The sequence below is a fragment of the Henckelia pumila genome, chromosome 3 (assembly GCF_033568475.1).
Source record: "Henckelia pumila isolate YLH828 chromosome 3, ASM3356847v2, whole genome shotgun sequence".
Lineage (NCBI taxonomy): Eukaryota > Viridiplantae > Streptophyta > Magnoliopsida > Lamiales > Gesneriaceae > Henckelia > Henckelia pumila.
This window is the reverse complement of record NC_133122.1, coordinates 139,071,283-139,088,397: the sequence shown is the minus strand read 5'-3', so window position 1 is coordinate 139,088,397 and position 17,115 is coordinate 139,071,283. Positions and strand designations below refer to the sequence as shown.

At 37.2% G+C, this 17,115-nt stretch overlaps 1 protein-coding gene across 1 annotated transcript; it reads right to left on the bottom strand.

Moving 5' to 3' along the window:
* Positions 1 to 14,247: 14,247 nt before the first annotated feature.
* LOC140891832 (protein TIC 56, chloroplastic-like) lies at positions 14,248 to 17,050 on the bottom strand. The gene is made up of 6 exons (XM_073300492.1): positions 16,508 to 17,050; positions 16,009 to 16,219; positions 15,317 to 15,514; positions 14,920 to 15,202; positions 14,691 to 14,853; positions 14,248 to 14,608 (listed from the first exon to the last, which is right to left on the bottom strand). The coding sequence occupies exons 1-6, from the start codon at positions 16,976 to 16,978 to the stop codon at positions 14,432 to 14,434; spliced, it is 1,503 nt and encodes a 500-aa protein (XP_073156593.1). The 5' UTR covers positions 16,979 to 17,050; the 3' UTR covers positions 14,248 to 14,431.
* Between the last annotated feature and the right edge of the window lie 65 nt (positions 17,051 to 17,115).

Below are 17,115 nucleotides of genomic sequence, written 5' to 3'. Positions count from 1 at the left end.
GGAAAGAGGAGACATCACTGTCGAACGAGTGGCCTCTGCAGACAATATCGCTGATCCGCTTACTAAGCCCTTGCCAGGACCATTGTTTGACAAACATCGCGAAGCAATGGGTCTACGTAGTATGACTAGTTGGCTATAGGGCAAGTGGGAGATTGAAAGAGTGGGTGCCCAGTGAGCCAACTTGTGGCTATGGGCTTTGATGACTCTTTGTACAAACGATCTTTTGTTAATATAATTTATACTTTTATTAATGGCAATGACTTTATCTTTCTTCATATTGTTATATTGTGATATACTATTGTTGTTTTGATAAAGACCTTGAATATACTATAGTGTATGTAAGATGTGGTAGAACATGGGGATATCTATCATGAAATACATCTTATAGTCACTGTATATTCTAAACTGTTCCTAGTCGATTGAGCCGTCCGATAATAAGGATAAGGATCGCTCGAGTTTGAGACTAGCATTTGCGATGCGGAGTACCACGTTTCATTGGTAGGGAACATGGAGATGTTCGAAGCATGCAAATGGATATTCATAGGATGAATAATCGAACTACCCTATCCGGACTTTCCAAGTGGTTATCACTTATCGAGTGGATAAAGTCCGCGGTTTTGGTTGTACACCATTAGTCCTTACTACTTGAAACATCATGGAGACTCTATATGCTAGTACTGTGCTTTGACTCGTTTACCGACTCTATGGGGGTCATCAGTGTCGGGATTGGGTACAGTTACAACACATATAGGAGTCGATGCATTGTTGTCAAGGATTCACCACATACTTGCGAGTGTGGATATCCTATGCGATCTGAGGAGATATTAGTGTGACAAATCTCTGGCCAGAGTACTTGATGTGATTTAAGAAATGGTTTCTTAGTAGCACATGCGATGTCACTAATTTGATCTTCAAGATGTATTGCATAGTTATCGAATCTTGAGCGACTCTCGATATACCAATGGTTGTTGATTCGATCGGGATATATGGATGAAGGGACCGTACTGTACGCTAACCAAAATCTACTGGTTCTTGTAGGCACTATCAGAGATACCTAGGGAATCATGGGGCGATGTTGCTAGGCGCTTTACCATGATTCGTTGGGCAAGTCGGAAATCGTTGTTCCGAGTCACAAGGAGTTGTGAGCCCACGGCTAGCTTTATCCCTGAACCATTGAGGGTCACACAGTGTAATGGAGTTTTTAATCCCCGTTGAGATAGTTAAATTTAAAGAGTTAAATTTAATGAATAAAGAAGTTGGACTTCTTAAATAAGAGTAAAGGAGTAGGATTTCCTAAAATGACATAGGGATGTACATTTTTGGAAACCACTGAATTCGGATTCAGGAAAATTTATCTTGACTTTAAAATGTGCAGAAATGGTTTCTGTGCACTTTGGTAAAATCGGTTTATCAATCGGAGTCACGATGAATTTTATATTAATTTCTGAACATGCGGGCTTTGCTTGTCGGGCCTCAACTTATGACTAATGGGCCCTAAGGTGTTAGTGGCCTGCATTATAAATAAGTTATTGCAGTACAGAAATTACACACAACAGGTCATAATTTGAGACAGGTTTTTCGAAAACCCTAGCCTCCTCTCTCTCAAATTCGGCCGCCCCCTCCCTTCTCTGCGTGAGAAATTCCGGTCTGTGATTTTGAATTGCAGTCTGGAATAGCGAATCAAATTCGTTTATTCTCTTCGTAGAAAACTTCTGATAGATTTTCTAGTGCAATCTATCAGAGGGATTAAACCTTCATTCGTGGACCTGATTGAAGGAGTTCATCAGTTCCTGGGAGAGACAACAAGAGCAGAGAAATCTGTTGGAGTCCAATAATCTCGCTTCGAGATTGAAGGTAAAATTTAATAATTGTTATTTAATTTTACACACACTAATAATTTAATCGTTAAACGGTTGATACCCACACTATGAAATTGTTCCATAATAAAATTTTAAACTTCCGCTGCACCGGGTATCAATCGCGATTGATCTGAGAGCCGCGTTTTCTAACAATGTCATCAACATAAAGTACCAGGAATGTCACAGCACTCCCACTGACCTTCTTATATATACATGGTTCCTCAGGATTCTTAGTAAACCCAAACTCTTTGATTGTACCATCAAATCTGAGGTTCCAGCTCCTAGATGCCTGTTTGAGACCATAAATAGATCTCTGAAGTTTGCATACTTTATGCTCACTTCCGATAGATGTGAACCCTTCAGGTTGAGACATGTAAATTTCTTCCTTAATATCCCCATTAAGAAAAGCTGTCTTCACATCCATCTGCCATATTTCATAGTCATACCATGCAGCAATGGCAAGCATTATTCTTATAGACTTGAACATTGCGACTGGAGAAAAAGTTTCTTCAAAGTCAACTCCTTGCCTTTGAATATAACCTTTTGCTACCAATCGAGCCTTGAAGGTCACCACCTTCCCATCCGTCCCAAGCTTCCTCTTGTAAATCCATTTACACCCTATAGGAACAATTCCTTCAGGTGGATCCACAAGATTCCACACTTGGTTCGAATACATGGAATTCATCTCAGATTCCATTGCTTCAAGCCACTTGGATGAATCGGCATCAGATAACGCTTCCTTGAAGGTTCTTGGATCACATCCATGATCAGGCTCATCAGGGCCCTCTTCAAGAAGCAGACCATACCTCATAGGTGGTCTTGAGACCCTCTCGGATCTCCTAGGAACTTGTATCTCCTCTCTTGGCTGTTCGGGTGTGGGCTCTACAATCGTGGGTGTTTCTCGAACTTTCTCGAGTTCTATCATCTCCCATTTTCTATCCAATAGAAATTCCTTCTCCAAGAAGGTCGCATTCCTAGAAACAAACACCTTTGTTTCTTTGGGATGATAGAAATAATATCCAACCGAATTCCTTGGATATCCCACGAAGTAGCATAAAATGGATCGAGCATCCAATTTATTTCCCACTGTCTGCTTCACATAAGCAGGGCACCCCCATATTCTAAGATAAGAATACTTAGGAGGCTTTCCCATCCATATCTCATATGGTGTCTTATCAACTGCCTTTGAATGGACATTGTTCAACAACAGTGCCATTGTATCAAGCGCATATCCCCAAAAGGATGGCGGCAACTCCGTGAACCCCATCATAGACCGAACCATGTCCATCAAAGTTCGATTACGACGTTCTAAAACACCATTCAACTGAGGTGTACCAGGAGGAGTCCACTGTGAGAGAATCTCATTCTCCCTAAGATACTCTTGGAATTCAGTACTCAAGTACTCACCACCTCGATCCGATCGAAGTGTCTTGATGCTTCGTCCCAATTGTTTTCCTACTTCATTTCTGAATTCTTTGAACTTTTCAAAAGCTTCAGATTTGTATTTCATCAAATACACATACTGTAGTAGCCCGTAACCAAAATCAGTAATTAAGGAATTAATCATAATTACTTGGGTAGAGTTCGGAAGCTCCGAAGGTGAGTTTGGAAGCTCCGATCAGGATCGAAAGCTCCGATCGATATTACGTCAGGCATGACGTGTGACAAGATCGGAAGCTCCGATCAAGACCGGAAGCTCCGATCACCCCTATCCGGAATCAACAAGTGATATTTTGACACGTGGCAGATCAGGATCTTCGGAAGCTCCGATGGTATGATCGGATGTTCCGATCGAGGTTCGGACGTTCCGATCAAGGATCGGAAGTTTCGATCGTTGTCTATAAATAGAAGGCCGAGGCTTCACTTTCATTTGCCAATTCCGAGTTCTCCTTTCCATTCTAGTCCTTTTGGAGCTGTTCTAGTCTTCTTAGGCTTGGTCCGGAGGTCGGCGAGACGTTCGGTAGTCGTAGCGGAGTTGAGCCCAAGTTCTGGAGGCATCGACATCAAAGGGCTAACGACGGACGAAGGTATAGCTTTTGCTTTCTATAAATATTTAGGAGTATGCAATAGCTTAGTTAAGGCTTTTAGAGCACTTTAATGATAGTAGTATCATTTGGCAGTGTAGAGCAGACTATAGGCGTGGACCTAGAGTTGGTAGAGCTTGCTCTGTTTTGAGGTACGAAAGTAATGTTCGAGATATCCTGACTGAGTATGCATTTATTATGTGACTGCATGATTTATATGCCATGATATTATGCTGCATTCATTTGCATCTTGCTGTATCTCTTTCGAGATGTCTGTTAGTAGGGTTGTACCCTATCCTGTTAGTGGATGGACTTCCATCGATTTGGGTCCGGAGTATCCACGGTTATCTCGGTATGGGAGCCACCTCCTGAAGCGACGGCACAACGTGCTACATACCAGGGCCCGGTCTGTCTCTGTTATCTGATCCTTGACCTCGAGTCTATAGGGAGTTCACTTTGCATGCATGTATACTCATACTCTCGCACTGAGCATTTTATGCTCACGTCTTGTACTCTGTATTTTCTGGACACCCTATTCCATGGGGCAGGTTTGCGATTGGATGAGGAGGGTGGATCCAGGAGGGGCTAGTCAGTGGTTGGCCAGCTGGAGCTTCGTCTAGGTTTTATTACTGTTGTTTTGGGTTTATACAGCTATTCGATTTGGTTGTATATTATTGGATAAATTACAGATTCCTTTACTTGGGATTGTATTTTTATTTGTGGTTTCCGTAGTTTCATTCTGATATCTGTTTAATTAAGTTAATTGCATGCATAAGTTCTGTTTAGTAGGTGATCCGGGTAAGGGTCACTACACATACCCATACCTAGAGAAGTCATCGGTAAAGGTAATGAAGTAAGAATGTCCGTGCTTAGTGGTGATGCTAAGTGGATCACACACATCTGTATGGATCAAATCCAACAGTCCCTTGGCTCGCTCCACATGGCCCTTAAAGGGAATTTTGGTCATCTTTCCTTTTAGACAGGGTTCACAAGTAGTAAGAGAATTAATATCAGACATATCAAACATGCTTTTTCCCACTAGCTTGTTCATCCTTTTAAAAGATATATGACCTAATCGAGCATGCCATAAGTGTGCTGGATTTAGAGTATCTTGTTTTCTTTTGGATGTTGTTGATATCTCTTGGACATTGTACATAGGAATATCTTTCAATTTTAAATTATAGAGATCATTTTCCAATTGTCCTGTATCAATTAAACATTCATTCTTGTAAATATTACAAACACCTTTGCCAAATAAACAAGAATATCAATCTTTATCAAGCATAGAAATGGAAACAATGTTTTTCACCAAATCTGGTACAAACAAAACATCTCTCAAACATAATTTAAAATCATTGTACAACAATAAGTAAACATCTCCAATATCTTTGGCTGCAACTCTTGCCCCATTGCCCATCCTCAAGAAGGTCTCACCATCCCTAAGTCTCCTACTTCTTGCCATCACCTGCAAATCATTACAGAGATGTGAGCCACAGCCGGTATCTAATACCCAAGAAAAATATTTAAGTGAAATGTTTACTTCAATGTAGAACATACCCTTTCCAAAACCATTCTGGTCAAGATATTCCTTGCAATTACGCTTCCAATGTCCAGGTTTCTTGCAGTGATGACATACGTCATTAGTCTTGTTAGCCTTAACTAGTGTGGCTACCACAACGGGACTCGGAGCTTGCCTCTTCAAGGGCACATTCTTTTTGGGAGCATGGAAAGAACGCTTCTTTCCCTTCCCACGTGGTCTATTCTTTGAACCAGATGAAGATCCCACATAAAGAACCGGCTTCTCTTTCTTGATTGTGGATTCAAACGTAACAAGCATGTTAACCAAATCCTCAAGAGTTGGATCTAACTTGTTCATGTTGAAATTCACCACAAAAGGATCAAATGAGCTAGGCAGTGACAAGAGCAACACGTCTATGGTCAACTCAGTTGGTAGCACAAGATCCATGCTAACGAGTTTCTCCACGAGCCCAATCAACTTCAGGCCATGCTCATGGACCGAAGCCCCATCTCGCATGCGCAAAGTGATTAGCTCCTTGACAATCGCATGTCAAAGTGGGCGTGTTTGTTTACCAAAGAGTTCTTTGAGATGCAAATGAATGTCAGCAGCATGCTTTGCACTCTCAAAACGTCGTTGAAGCTCATCATTCATAGAAGCCTGCATATAACACTTGGCTTTCAAGTCATGGTCACACCAATCCTTGTAAGTCTGTAGCTCCTCAGGGCTACAATCAGTCGGAGCCGTATCAGGGGGCGACTCATCAAGTGTGTATGCAATCCTCTCCGAGTTCAAGACGATTTTCAGATTTCTTAGCCAATCGAGGTAATTTGGACCGATCAGTAAATGTTTGTCGAGTATTGTAGATAGCGGATTGCGAATTGATGACATTGACAAAAAACTTTGTACTGAAAAATAATAACAGATAAATTTCAATGACTATTTTAAAATATTTAATAAGATATAAAGTGTGGACTTTAACTTTATAAATATTTACTCCCACTGTTTTGACATTTTTACTACCCTCTAGTAAAAACGGGAAACTCCTTTCCTCAGTAGGTACATAAGGTCCAATTAGCCAATCATGATCCCGAATAAAATCAGCCAATCACGATTTCTAAAAGGTAGTTTCCAATTGCATCTCCATGCAACCCTTACGTAAACTTTTGTCTCACTCTTGATTAGGACCCAATAAAATGACGTCGTTCATCTTTACGTGTCAAGCCTTACCCATCGATATCGAACCTTAATGGACGGTCGCCATGAATTCCCCCAATAATATGAGCCGAAGTCATGGGAGTTCCATGTAGTTCACATCACCATGTCAATGGATGTCACAGCTTTCCGGCATCCAAGCCCCCCAATAATATGAGCCGAGCATTGAATACGAGTAGCGTTCGTCATGCATCCATTGTCGATGGAAGACATGGAAATTATAAACAAATTTATAATTCTCATTTTCGGGCTTGATATAAATTTTGAATTTAATTCAAAATGAGAGTTTTTAATTTTGAAAAGATCTCATCATTAATTTTTAAAAATCTCCATGTTTGATCGTATGTTTGTCGGATTCATAAAACTTTGTTATTATAAAATAATAACGCACATACTTATAAAAAAGGATGATCAATCGCCCCAAAACTATTTGGCCCGTGTGAGCCAAACACGGGCCAAGGTCCAATCCTAGGTAATGCACGGGATGCAAATGCAACTATTACATAAACTTCCAATATTTACATGTCTTGGATCTTCATAATTCATCATGGCCCACCATCTACCAATCTTGAACTTCCACTATCAAATATTTTACATTAAAATATCCATGGCAAATAGGGATACATCTCATGGGGTGGGAACGAGCTATAAACCAAGTCCACTTTATAATTTGATAATTATTACAACCATTCAACACAAAATATCCTAGTATACACCTAGCAAATTGGTCTTGGGCTTTTGATCATCCTTCATGCATAATATCACATATCATACATCATCAATTGATTATCTCAATAATCAATTGATAAAATATTATATATCTTGGTCCAATCACTAACCACCACAATTATAAAATAAATTAACAAAATAAACAAATACCTTTGTTTACTTTCAAATTAATTTATTTATAATTGAATTTCTTGTAAATCACAATTTACTATAAATAATCAAAGTCACACTTTAACTATTTATTTTATGAGAAAAATCACATATTATAAAGTTTAATTTTTCATAAAAATCAACTATAATGTATTTAACAATTTAGGGCCTATGACACATGATATTCCAAAACACCTTTTGAAAAACTCAAGTCGTCATAGTCGTCACCGAAACTCCGTCGCCGGATTCCGGTCAAAAAAAAAATTTATTAAAAAGTATGGGGCAGCCCACGGTTGCCCCGAAACCAAAAAAAAATATTTTATAAAAACAGCCCCAAAATTGATAAATCTTAATTTTTTCATGCGATTAGAAATTGACCTCAACATAATATCCAACAAATACTACACAAAAGAATAACCTAGGCTTTGATACCACTGAAGGGGATCGGTTAACTCGTTCCCGGAAACGCAGCGGAAATATAAAATTTTTAACAAAAGAGATCCGAGCACTTGTGTAGTATTCAAAAACTCAAACAACCATAGGGTGTTTAGAATTTTACCTGTCAATCTCAAAGATTGATTTATGGCTTCAACCAAGTTGATAAACAACTAGGATCTTGAAAAGGGTAGACTCAATCTACAAGCTTCCAAGAGCACTCCTTGCTCAAAATGGATTCAACACTTCGAGCCTCCGAATTAGGTCCACGACTAGACGATATAAATCCGCTCTAAATATGCATTAGAATATTTAGAGAATTTAGCATTGAGATATCATTTTCTTCTCCCTTAAAAATGAAAGAAAACTTGGAGAAAACTTGGAGAGGGTGTTCGGCCACTTCAAGGAATTGTTGGAATGGAATTTTGAGTGTGTATATTATATTGGTCAAAGTACACAAGAAGCCATGCATGGGAAGTACAAGACATGTATGGAAATTGTGCCACTCAACACAACCCTTCAAATTCCATCATACACACACATATATATATCATATATATATATATCATATATATATATATATATATATATATATATATATATATACACGCCTAATATATATATATATATAAATATATATATTCAAATGGTTTTTGAACTTATTTTAATTAATTATTAAACCTAAACCCATTTAAGTTTAATCAATTAATCAAATTCAACTTGAACTTATTCAAGTATACTAGTAACAATAATTATATATAACACTATTTTATTTGAGCTCTACTAGACTCAATAATATTTAATTAATTCAACACTTGAATTAATATAATTATTTGTATATTAAAATGTCTGCTAGTGTTAAATTAATTCAACACTTGAATTAATTAACTAAGTTCAAAATAATAGTTAATCACCATTTTCATAAACTAATTATTTTGAGTCAACTTTTAATATTGGAACACATTCACAAATTAAAAGTTACTTATTCCATTCATTCTCCAATTTAGAAGTCAAACTTCTAATTTATTTTACTTATAAACTCCTTTATAATTTGTTCAACACATTGAACTTATTTTAATCTCAACGGGATCTAGAAAGCTAGTACTTGTGTGACCCTCAATGGTTCACTGATACAACTAGCAGTGGGTTCACATCTCCATGTGATTCTGGATCAACAAGTCCCTTATATGAGCATACCCTATATAGCTCCATTCTTATTGATCAACACATTGATAATAAGAACGTCAGAAAACTCAAGTCTGATAGTACCCAACCAGTCATGTAAACGTCTAGCAGCATCTCTTACATGACTCCCTAGGTATCAAATGATATTACCTGCAAGAACCAATCAATTATGGTTAGCGTACAGTACGGTCCCTTCAACTCATATATCCCGACCGATTCGACAACCATTGGTTTATCGAGAGTTGTCATTGAATCGATAACTATGTGTCATGTCGTAGTTGCATCGAAGGTGTAATTCAAGAAACCCCTTTCTTAATTACCATCTACTCTGATCAGAGATTTCAAGCTACGTATGCATGAGATAACATAGGATATCCATACCCGTAGGTAAGCGGTGAATCCCCGACTACAATGCATTGACTCCTATATGTTTCGTCACAACACCCAACATTGCCACCTGATGACTCTAGATGAGTCGGTAAACAAGTCAAAGTGAAGTACTAGTATATAAAGTCTCCATGTTATCCCGGGTCATAAGGACTAATGGTGTACAACCATAAACTAGGACTTTTCCACTCGATAAGTGATAACCACTTGGAAAGTCCATTAGGGAGGTTGTTCAGTGCACTCTACAAGGAGCACCTATTTGCATATTTGGACATCTCCATATCCCCTACCAATGAAACATGGTACTCACATCGCAAATACTAGTCTCAAGCTCGAGCGGCCTTTATCCTTCTTTATGGTGGCTGAATCGACTAGGAACAGTTTAGAATATACAGTATTCCAAATATGAGTTTCATGATAGTCATCACATGACTATCTCATATTCTTTCTACTATTTGTATATTCAAGGGCTTTATCTATGCAGCTAGCATGAGTATATTGATAAAGATTTGCCAAATTAAATAATGTGAAATATTATTAAAATAAAAATTATCATACAAGAGTTCTCACAAGGACCATCGGCCAACACATTGGCTCGACGGGCACCTACTCTAACAGTATTTACATATTGGTGGGACTCCAAGTATGTTGGCACTAAGAGGGCGGTCATTCAAAAAGTCTGAATCTTCTTCATCTGCGGGATCTGGTGAGACCTGTCAGTCAGGCAAGAAGAAGTTGCAGTGTGATCATTGTGGGAGAAATCATCTCATTGAGCATTTTCGAGCCGATTCTGGAGCTTGTTTTATCTAGGGAAGTGTGGATCACTTCAAGAGTGATATGAATCTAGAAGGCATTCGAAGATTCATATTTTTCAAGAATTGTCCCATAACTTGCCATCAAGACTTGAAGGGTTTGGAATTCATGGCAATAAAGTTAGAATGCTTGAAGATCATTTTGAAGGTGTTGTGGTGTTAATGAAGTCCTACAAGATCAAAACATTTAAGAATTTGATGTTCAGCAGGGCGCACCGCGCCCATCGCCGAAGCATCGCGGAGCTCCCCCGCCCTAGGCGGCGCACCCGCGCTGTTCTATGGTTCACCCGCGCTGACCGCACTTACACACAGTATGGTGTGTAGTGTGTGTTTTCGGATTTTTGAGGATTTTTGATATTTTTTCTAATTTTGAGTATTCTAAACCTATTAGGAAACTTTCTAGATGATATCTTTAGGCAATATTTTGCATTATCTTTTATTTTTGATTTTAAACTATAAATACTTTGTTTATTTTCATTAATAACAATTCAGATTCAGTTTATACATAAATTATTGAAATTCTCTCTAGAATTTTATTCAAAGCTTTGCTTTGACTTTTCAAATCAAACTTTTTCCAATTTAATTACTTGGAAGCATTTGTCGATTGTTTCTCACTGAAGATTGTCAGATATAAGTTATCTGAAGGTTTTCTGTCGTGATTTATGTTGTTAATCGTACCGTCGATTAAAGGTGAAAATCCAAATCCTATCAATTTTACTTGTTTCAAAGATTGGGCAAAACATTGGATCTTTTGTTTATTGATTAGAGGGTGCGATTCAAATTTGTAATCGTGTTTTCTAATCTTGCACATCAAGATTCATATCATTTGGTATCGAAGCATAAGGTTCTATTGATTCAAGTACGATGTCTTATAAAAAATTTGATAAAGGAGTAGGGATGGTTCGAACCTAGATTTTTCTAAGGTTCAAATGGAAGATTTGACCGAGCTGATGCGAAAGGTGGTTAAGAATGTGTTTAAGCCAATACATAAGAAAATGAGTAAGTTGGAGGATGCTTATGGCATTGGTAGAGATGAAGAAAGTTGTAGTAGAAGAGATTATGGGAGTATGAGAGAGAGAAAAATCGATGGGTTTAGAGATTTTTATAGGCATGATGAGTCGTCCACATGGAGGTCGAATCTAGAAAAGGACATCATGACTAAAATGATATGAATCTTGATGTGTAAGATTAGCAAACACGATTACAAATCTGAATCGCACCCTCTAATCAATAAAAAAAAGATCCAAAGTTTTGCCCAATCTTTGAAACAAGTAAAATTGATAGGATTTTGGATTTCCACCTTTAATCGACGGTACGATTAACAACAGAAATCACGACAATTGAAACCAAAGAAAACCTTCAGATAACTTGTATCTGACAATCTTCAGTGAGAAACAATCGACAAACGCTTCCAAGTAATTAAACTGAAAAAAGTTTGATTTGAAAAGCCAAAGCAAAGTTTTGAATAAAATTCTAGAGAGAATTTCAATAATTTGTGTATAAAGTGAATGTGAATTGTTATTAATGAAAATAAACAAAGTATTTATAATTTACAATCAAAAATAAAAAGATAATTCAAAATATTGCCTAAAGATATCAAAGATATCATCTAGAAAGTTTCCTAATAGGCTTAGAATAGTTAAAATTAGAAAAAAAAATATCAAAAATCCTCAAAAAAACCAAAAACACACACTACACGTCATACTGTGTGTAAGTGCGGTCAGTGCGGGTGCACCATAGAACAGCGCGGGTGCGCCGCGATGCTTCGGCGATGGGCGCGGGTGCGCCGGTCCTCGAGCGCGGGTGCACCCTGCTGAACATCAAATTCTTCAATGTTTTGATCTTGTAGGACTTCATTAACACCATAACACCCTTCAAAATGATCTTCAAGCATTCTAAATTTATTGTCATGAATTCCAAACCCTTCAAGTCTTGATGGCAAGTTACGAGACAATTCTTGAAAAAAATTGAATCTTCGAACGCCTTCTAGATTCATATCAAAGAGGGACTGTCCCAAGCGAGGTGGACAGAGTGGTCAAGCATCTAGGATGGGATCTCAGGTTAGTAGACCGTTTGAGGCATCAGTACAGCAGAGGACCCAGGGCATGCATCGTGGAGGCGGTCAACAGTCTCAGATTTAGGGTCAGATATATGCTTTGTAGGGAGATCAGACTCAGTCTAACATGGATGAAGAAACCCCGAATGATTTCGATGGATGAGTCTGTATGGATTATATTTGGTTGTTTTGTTTTGATAATTTTGATACATTGGCAGTTGAAATAAAAAAGGAATGTTAACATTTATAGTTAAATATATTCAACAGTCAATCAAAAATTTCAGCAACGTAAGCATTGTAAGCAAAAAGAGATCAAAATATTTCAAAAACCAAGAAATTAAAAAAAAAAAAAGAGGATGTCCAAAAAATATATCGATCGTTAACGATATTAACATATAAGTAATAAAGGATGATAACATACTAGAATGCAGTTGAGAGATTCATGAAATTATTGTTATTCTTGGAAGAAAAATTTTTTAGCATAAAAAAAACGTCTAACAAAAGAATAAATAATTTTGATAGAAAAATTCAAATGATTGATTGAGACATCATCACAATAATTTCTATTAAATATGATGATAATATTGATTCTTTCATAAAGAATAAAAAAAACGGATGGTAAATGAAAAAGATCTTGAAAGGGATAAAAGTTCAAAATGTAAAACAAAAAATATGTGACACAAATTTAAATTAAGGTTTAAAATGCATTATCTAATTACATTTTTCTCCCACATAAATCAATAGTCTCAAAATAAGTAATCAACACCTAAGATAGGAATTTACAAAATAATATTTATTTAATTTGATTAACATATATAATTTATTCACAAATACATAATAAATTATTTTGACTCAAAGAATACATAAATAAGATTGAAAATAAGACGAATTCATGGTACGAATCATGCCACAATTACTCAAGATTAATTAACAAAATGATGAAAAACTCGAGATAAAATAATTGCATATGTTTCAATATTAATTTTGTGCCAATTAGGTAAAACAATTCTAAACATTATATCTATAAGCTTACATGAAATTTTTGATAATGTATTATTTTAAACTGTTAATATAGATATACAATAATGATGACCGTAAATGATGAACATTAAAACTGTAAGGGTTACATTGTTCAAAAATATTGTAAATATATATTTTTATAATTGCAATGTTGAAAATTATATTGATTTTATAGAAGACAATAAAAATACACAAGAATGAAGATTGGAGACAATGAAAATATTTATACTCTTGCAAGAACTATTTTCAGCATTAAAAAAAGAAAAAAATAAAACAAGTGGTCGTCCAACAAAAAAATCAAAAAATAAATATATAAAAATGTAAATAATGATGAAGCAACATCACAAGAATTGTTATTAAAAATGATGAAAGTTGTTATATATATATATATATATATATATATATATATAAAGAATAAAAAACGGATAACAAAGAAAAAATCGCGAAGAAAAAAAATGGTTATGTAAAAGAAGAAAAGACGCAATAATGTAATGCATTATTCATATTTTTTTTTCACATAATCAGTAATTGTAAAATAATTTTTCAACACTAACGATTATCGGTAATAGAAGGTGTTCTCACGTGCATTCTTTTCCTAGTATAAACAAATTGAACATTTATTTATCCATATCTCTAAAAGTTTTGTTTTTTATTTGATCACTTGTGTTTCTGAAAATTAGTCGAGAAAAATGTGAAAAAATCGTAAAATATGTATCTCACAAATTAGATTCCTTCTGTATATTTGGTTTTCAATTTTCTATATTTAGTTACTCGTATTTAAGTTATCATAAAATATAATCAAAGTTTGAAATAAATGAGAGGTTCGAGCAGTGCATAATCAAATAATCATAAAATAAAATGATGAAATCTGTCACTGGCTTTTTGAACAAAGACCGCACTTTGATTACAAAATCTGTTATATCTGCTAGTTCTACTTCTACTACTTGGTTGGAGTTTGAGATATATCATACATTAATACAACTCCCGCTACTAGGTAAAAGATGTTCAAAATCAATACAAAGTCTCCAAGCCCGCATCAGAAACTACATTTTTTTCTCTAGCTTGGCCTGCTTTTGTGCAGCCCTCTTCGCTTTTCGCTGGGCATCTCTAACAGCAGCATCTGCCTGGACTTTCTCCATTATCCTGTCGAATCCAGGTATCTTTTTCTCCAGGTCGTGGTATGTTTGCACGCTCAGATTGTGGAATATCTCGAACAGTCGCTGCACCACGTGAAAACAATGTTAATGACAGGCGTGCAAGCCTAAATGAAGTGGGTTAAATCTATGAGGTAGCAGCGCATACCATAACATCTTTGTTCCACTCGCTGATGTAGGGAGGTCCGGTGGTGTATGAACCAAGAGGTTCACGATGCCATTCTCCACCATATGTAATATGATCCATTGCTTGTTCGACGCTGAGAACCTCCCATGGCCTCAAACCAGGAATAACTTTTGCCAATTCCACTCTGTTGAAGAAGCATCACTGGTCACTTGATGAGTGAAGTTGGAAACAAGGAGATGGATAATGATACCTGATATCTTTTGGGATATATTTGTTAGGCATGTGGTCCTCCTCGAGAAGGGTTGTCAATTCAGAGCCACTAGCCCAAAGAAACATCGCATGGCTCGGGGTCCTCATGCCTGGCCAAACACCATCGTTAGCTTCTAGCACTGCTAAATCCCGTCTTTTGCTCTCATATGCTTCTTGTTGGAGCTGTTTATAAGTTTTATTTTCATGCCCCTTGAGAGGCACCCAAGGCGGTATTCCTTTCTGTAGTTTATGAAGAAAAGCCGTTGCAGCAGCACCTAATCTAACTGAATGAAGCCAGACGTAACCAGTTAGTTCATAATCCTACTGTTTTATGAATGGGATTTAACACAGCAATTGTATGAAAGCTAGATAACACTTTGCCACAATAGATAACAAACCTTCCCAAGTAGCAATTGCACGCTCCATACCATAGACCATGCCAATGGGTGCCCACTCGTCCATGTCCTCACCCCATATAAAAGTATGCTTGTCAATTATTCCTCCACCCCAAGCAGTTTTGAGTTGTATCAACTCCGATGGTCCTCTAGTACGCCCCAATCGATCTTTATAGTACCATCCTCCACTTCTCATGATAACTAAGGCAAAGTATCCATGATTCATCAACTCAATCGAAGATCAGAAATATATATGAAAAACTAGCGAAGTAGTCAAAGCATTTTAACATCGCACCACACAGCACGCAAGATAAAATGCAGCAAAATGGAAGTAAGGGTAAAGGCTACAATGCAATGAAAAGCAAAAACAATATGAAGAGCCATATCAGACATGCTTTCTACTGTAAAATGCATGCACATAATGTGAAGCACCATAAGACAGCCAAAACAACATATTTTTCAAAACTTTTGCAGGAATATGACACATGACTCCCGCAGAAACCTCACAATGCCAAATTGCCATTGCACAAATTAGTTGAGTCTAATTGTCAACATGGAATCCCAACAGGTTTCCATGCAAAAAATGTGCTATGAATCTATGATATAAAACATCAAAATACTAGCCTGATGAAAACTCAAACTTCAAATCTAGAATTTTGAATGCTACTAATAAATGAATATTAACACAAACTTACAGTCATAATACCGCTTCTCGAGGTTCTTGTACCCTATCGCTTGGGCAACATCGATGGGTCTACCGGGTGGATATGGCCTTTGTCGGAAACCCCAAAGCCCAAAAAGGAACTGCCTCATAAAATCCCAAAACTTATCATCCGACTCTCCATCTGATTTTATGGCTTTCCTAGGCATCGGCCTCCCGTCCAGCCCAATCACATTAGGCACTGCCTTCACAAATGTAACCAAGAAAATTGTCACAAAACTTAAATACCATACCAAAAAGGAACAGAGAGAACACCATTTTACAGTGATGATAATGATAAAAGTGTAAACTCATATAATATGCCGTGTCCATTGTTCAAGCTTTTAGCTTGAGGTTCTAAGCTAAGCAATTTCACAAACATGTTCCAGAAAACACAACCAAGTCGTTGAAAAAACCTTCAGCTATCTCGCAACTAATCTGAAAATACCAGAACCAAAAAATTTTTGAGAACAATAACAAGAAGTTCCAAATACCTGCCACAGCTTCTTGTCTTCTCTCCTGTAAGGAGCAGAATTCTCCTTAAGCTCCATGTCATTAAGCTTATCAGAAATTTCCTCTGCCCGCATCATGAATTCCACAACCGGGCTGGCCCGAAAATCTGCCCACCACTTCTCATTCTCCGCTATCTCTTCAGGCGTCGCATCCTCTCTCTTATCAAAAACCGGGTCATCGTTCAGAAATTTCTCAACCTCCGGCGTGTGCCGGTAATCCGGCATATTCTCGCACTCCCAATAGAACTGGTCCAAGTTTTTGCGGTGCTTCCCAGGATTATCATCTGGCTCCACCACTTTGGATTTTCCGGAAAATGGGTTGCTTATGGAAGCAAAGTTAGGGGTTCTTGTGTGGGGTTTAAAGAATGAGAGGAAATTGATGGGTTGAAAAGGGATTGGTGGTGGGTTTTTGAACCAGTTTTCTCCGAAGGGATTGAAGTTCACAGACGCCATTAATATTCAAAAATCGAACTGAAATTCCAAGGAGAGAGGCTAGCGTGCCTGGGAGAAGTCAGGAGACGGAGGTCCCAGTGAAGTGTGTTTATGGGCCAGGCTCAGATTAGCATTCAACAGATAAATGAGCTAAAGCC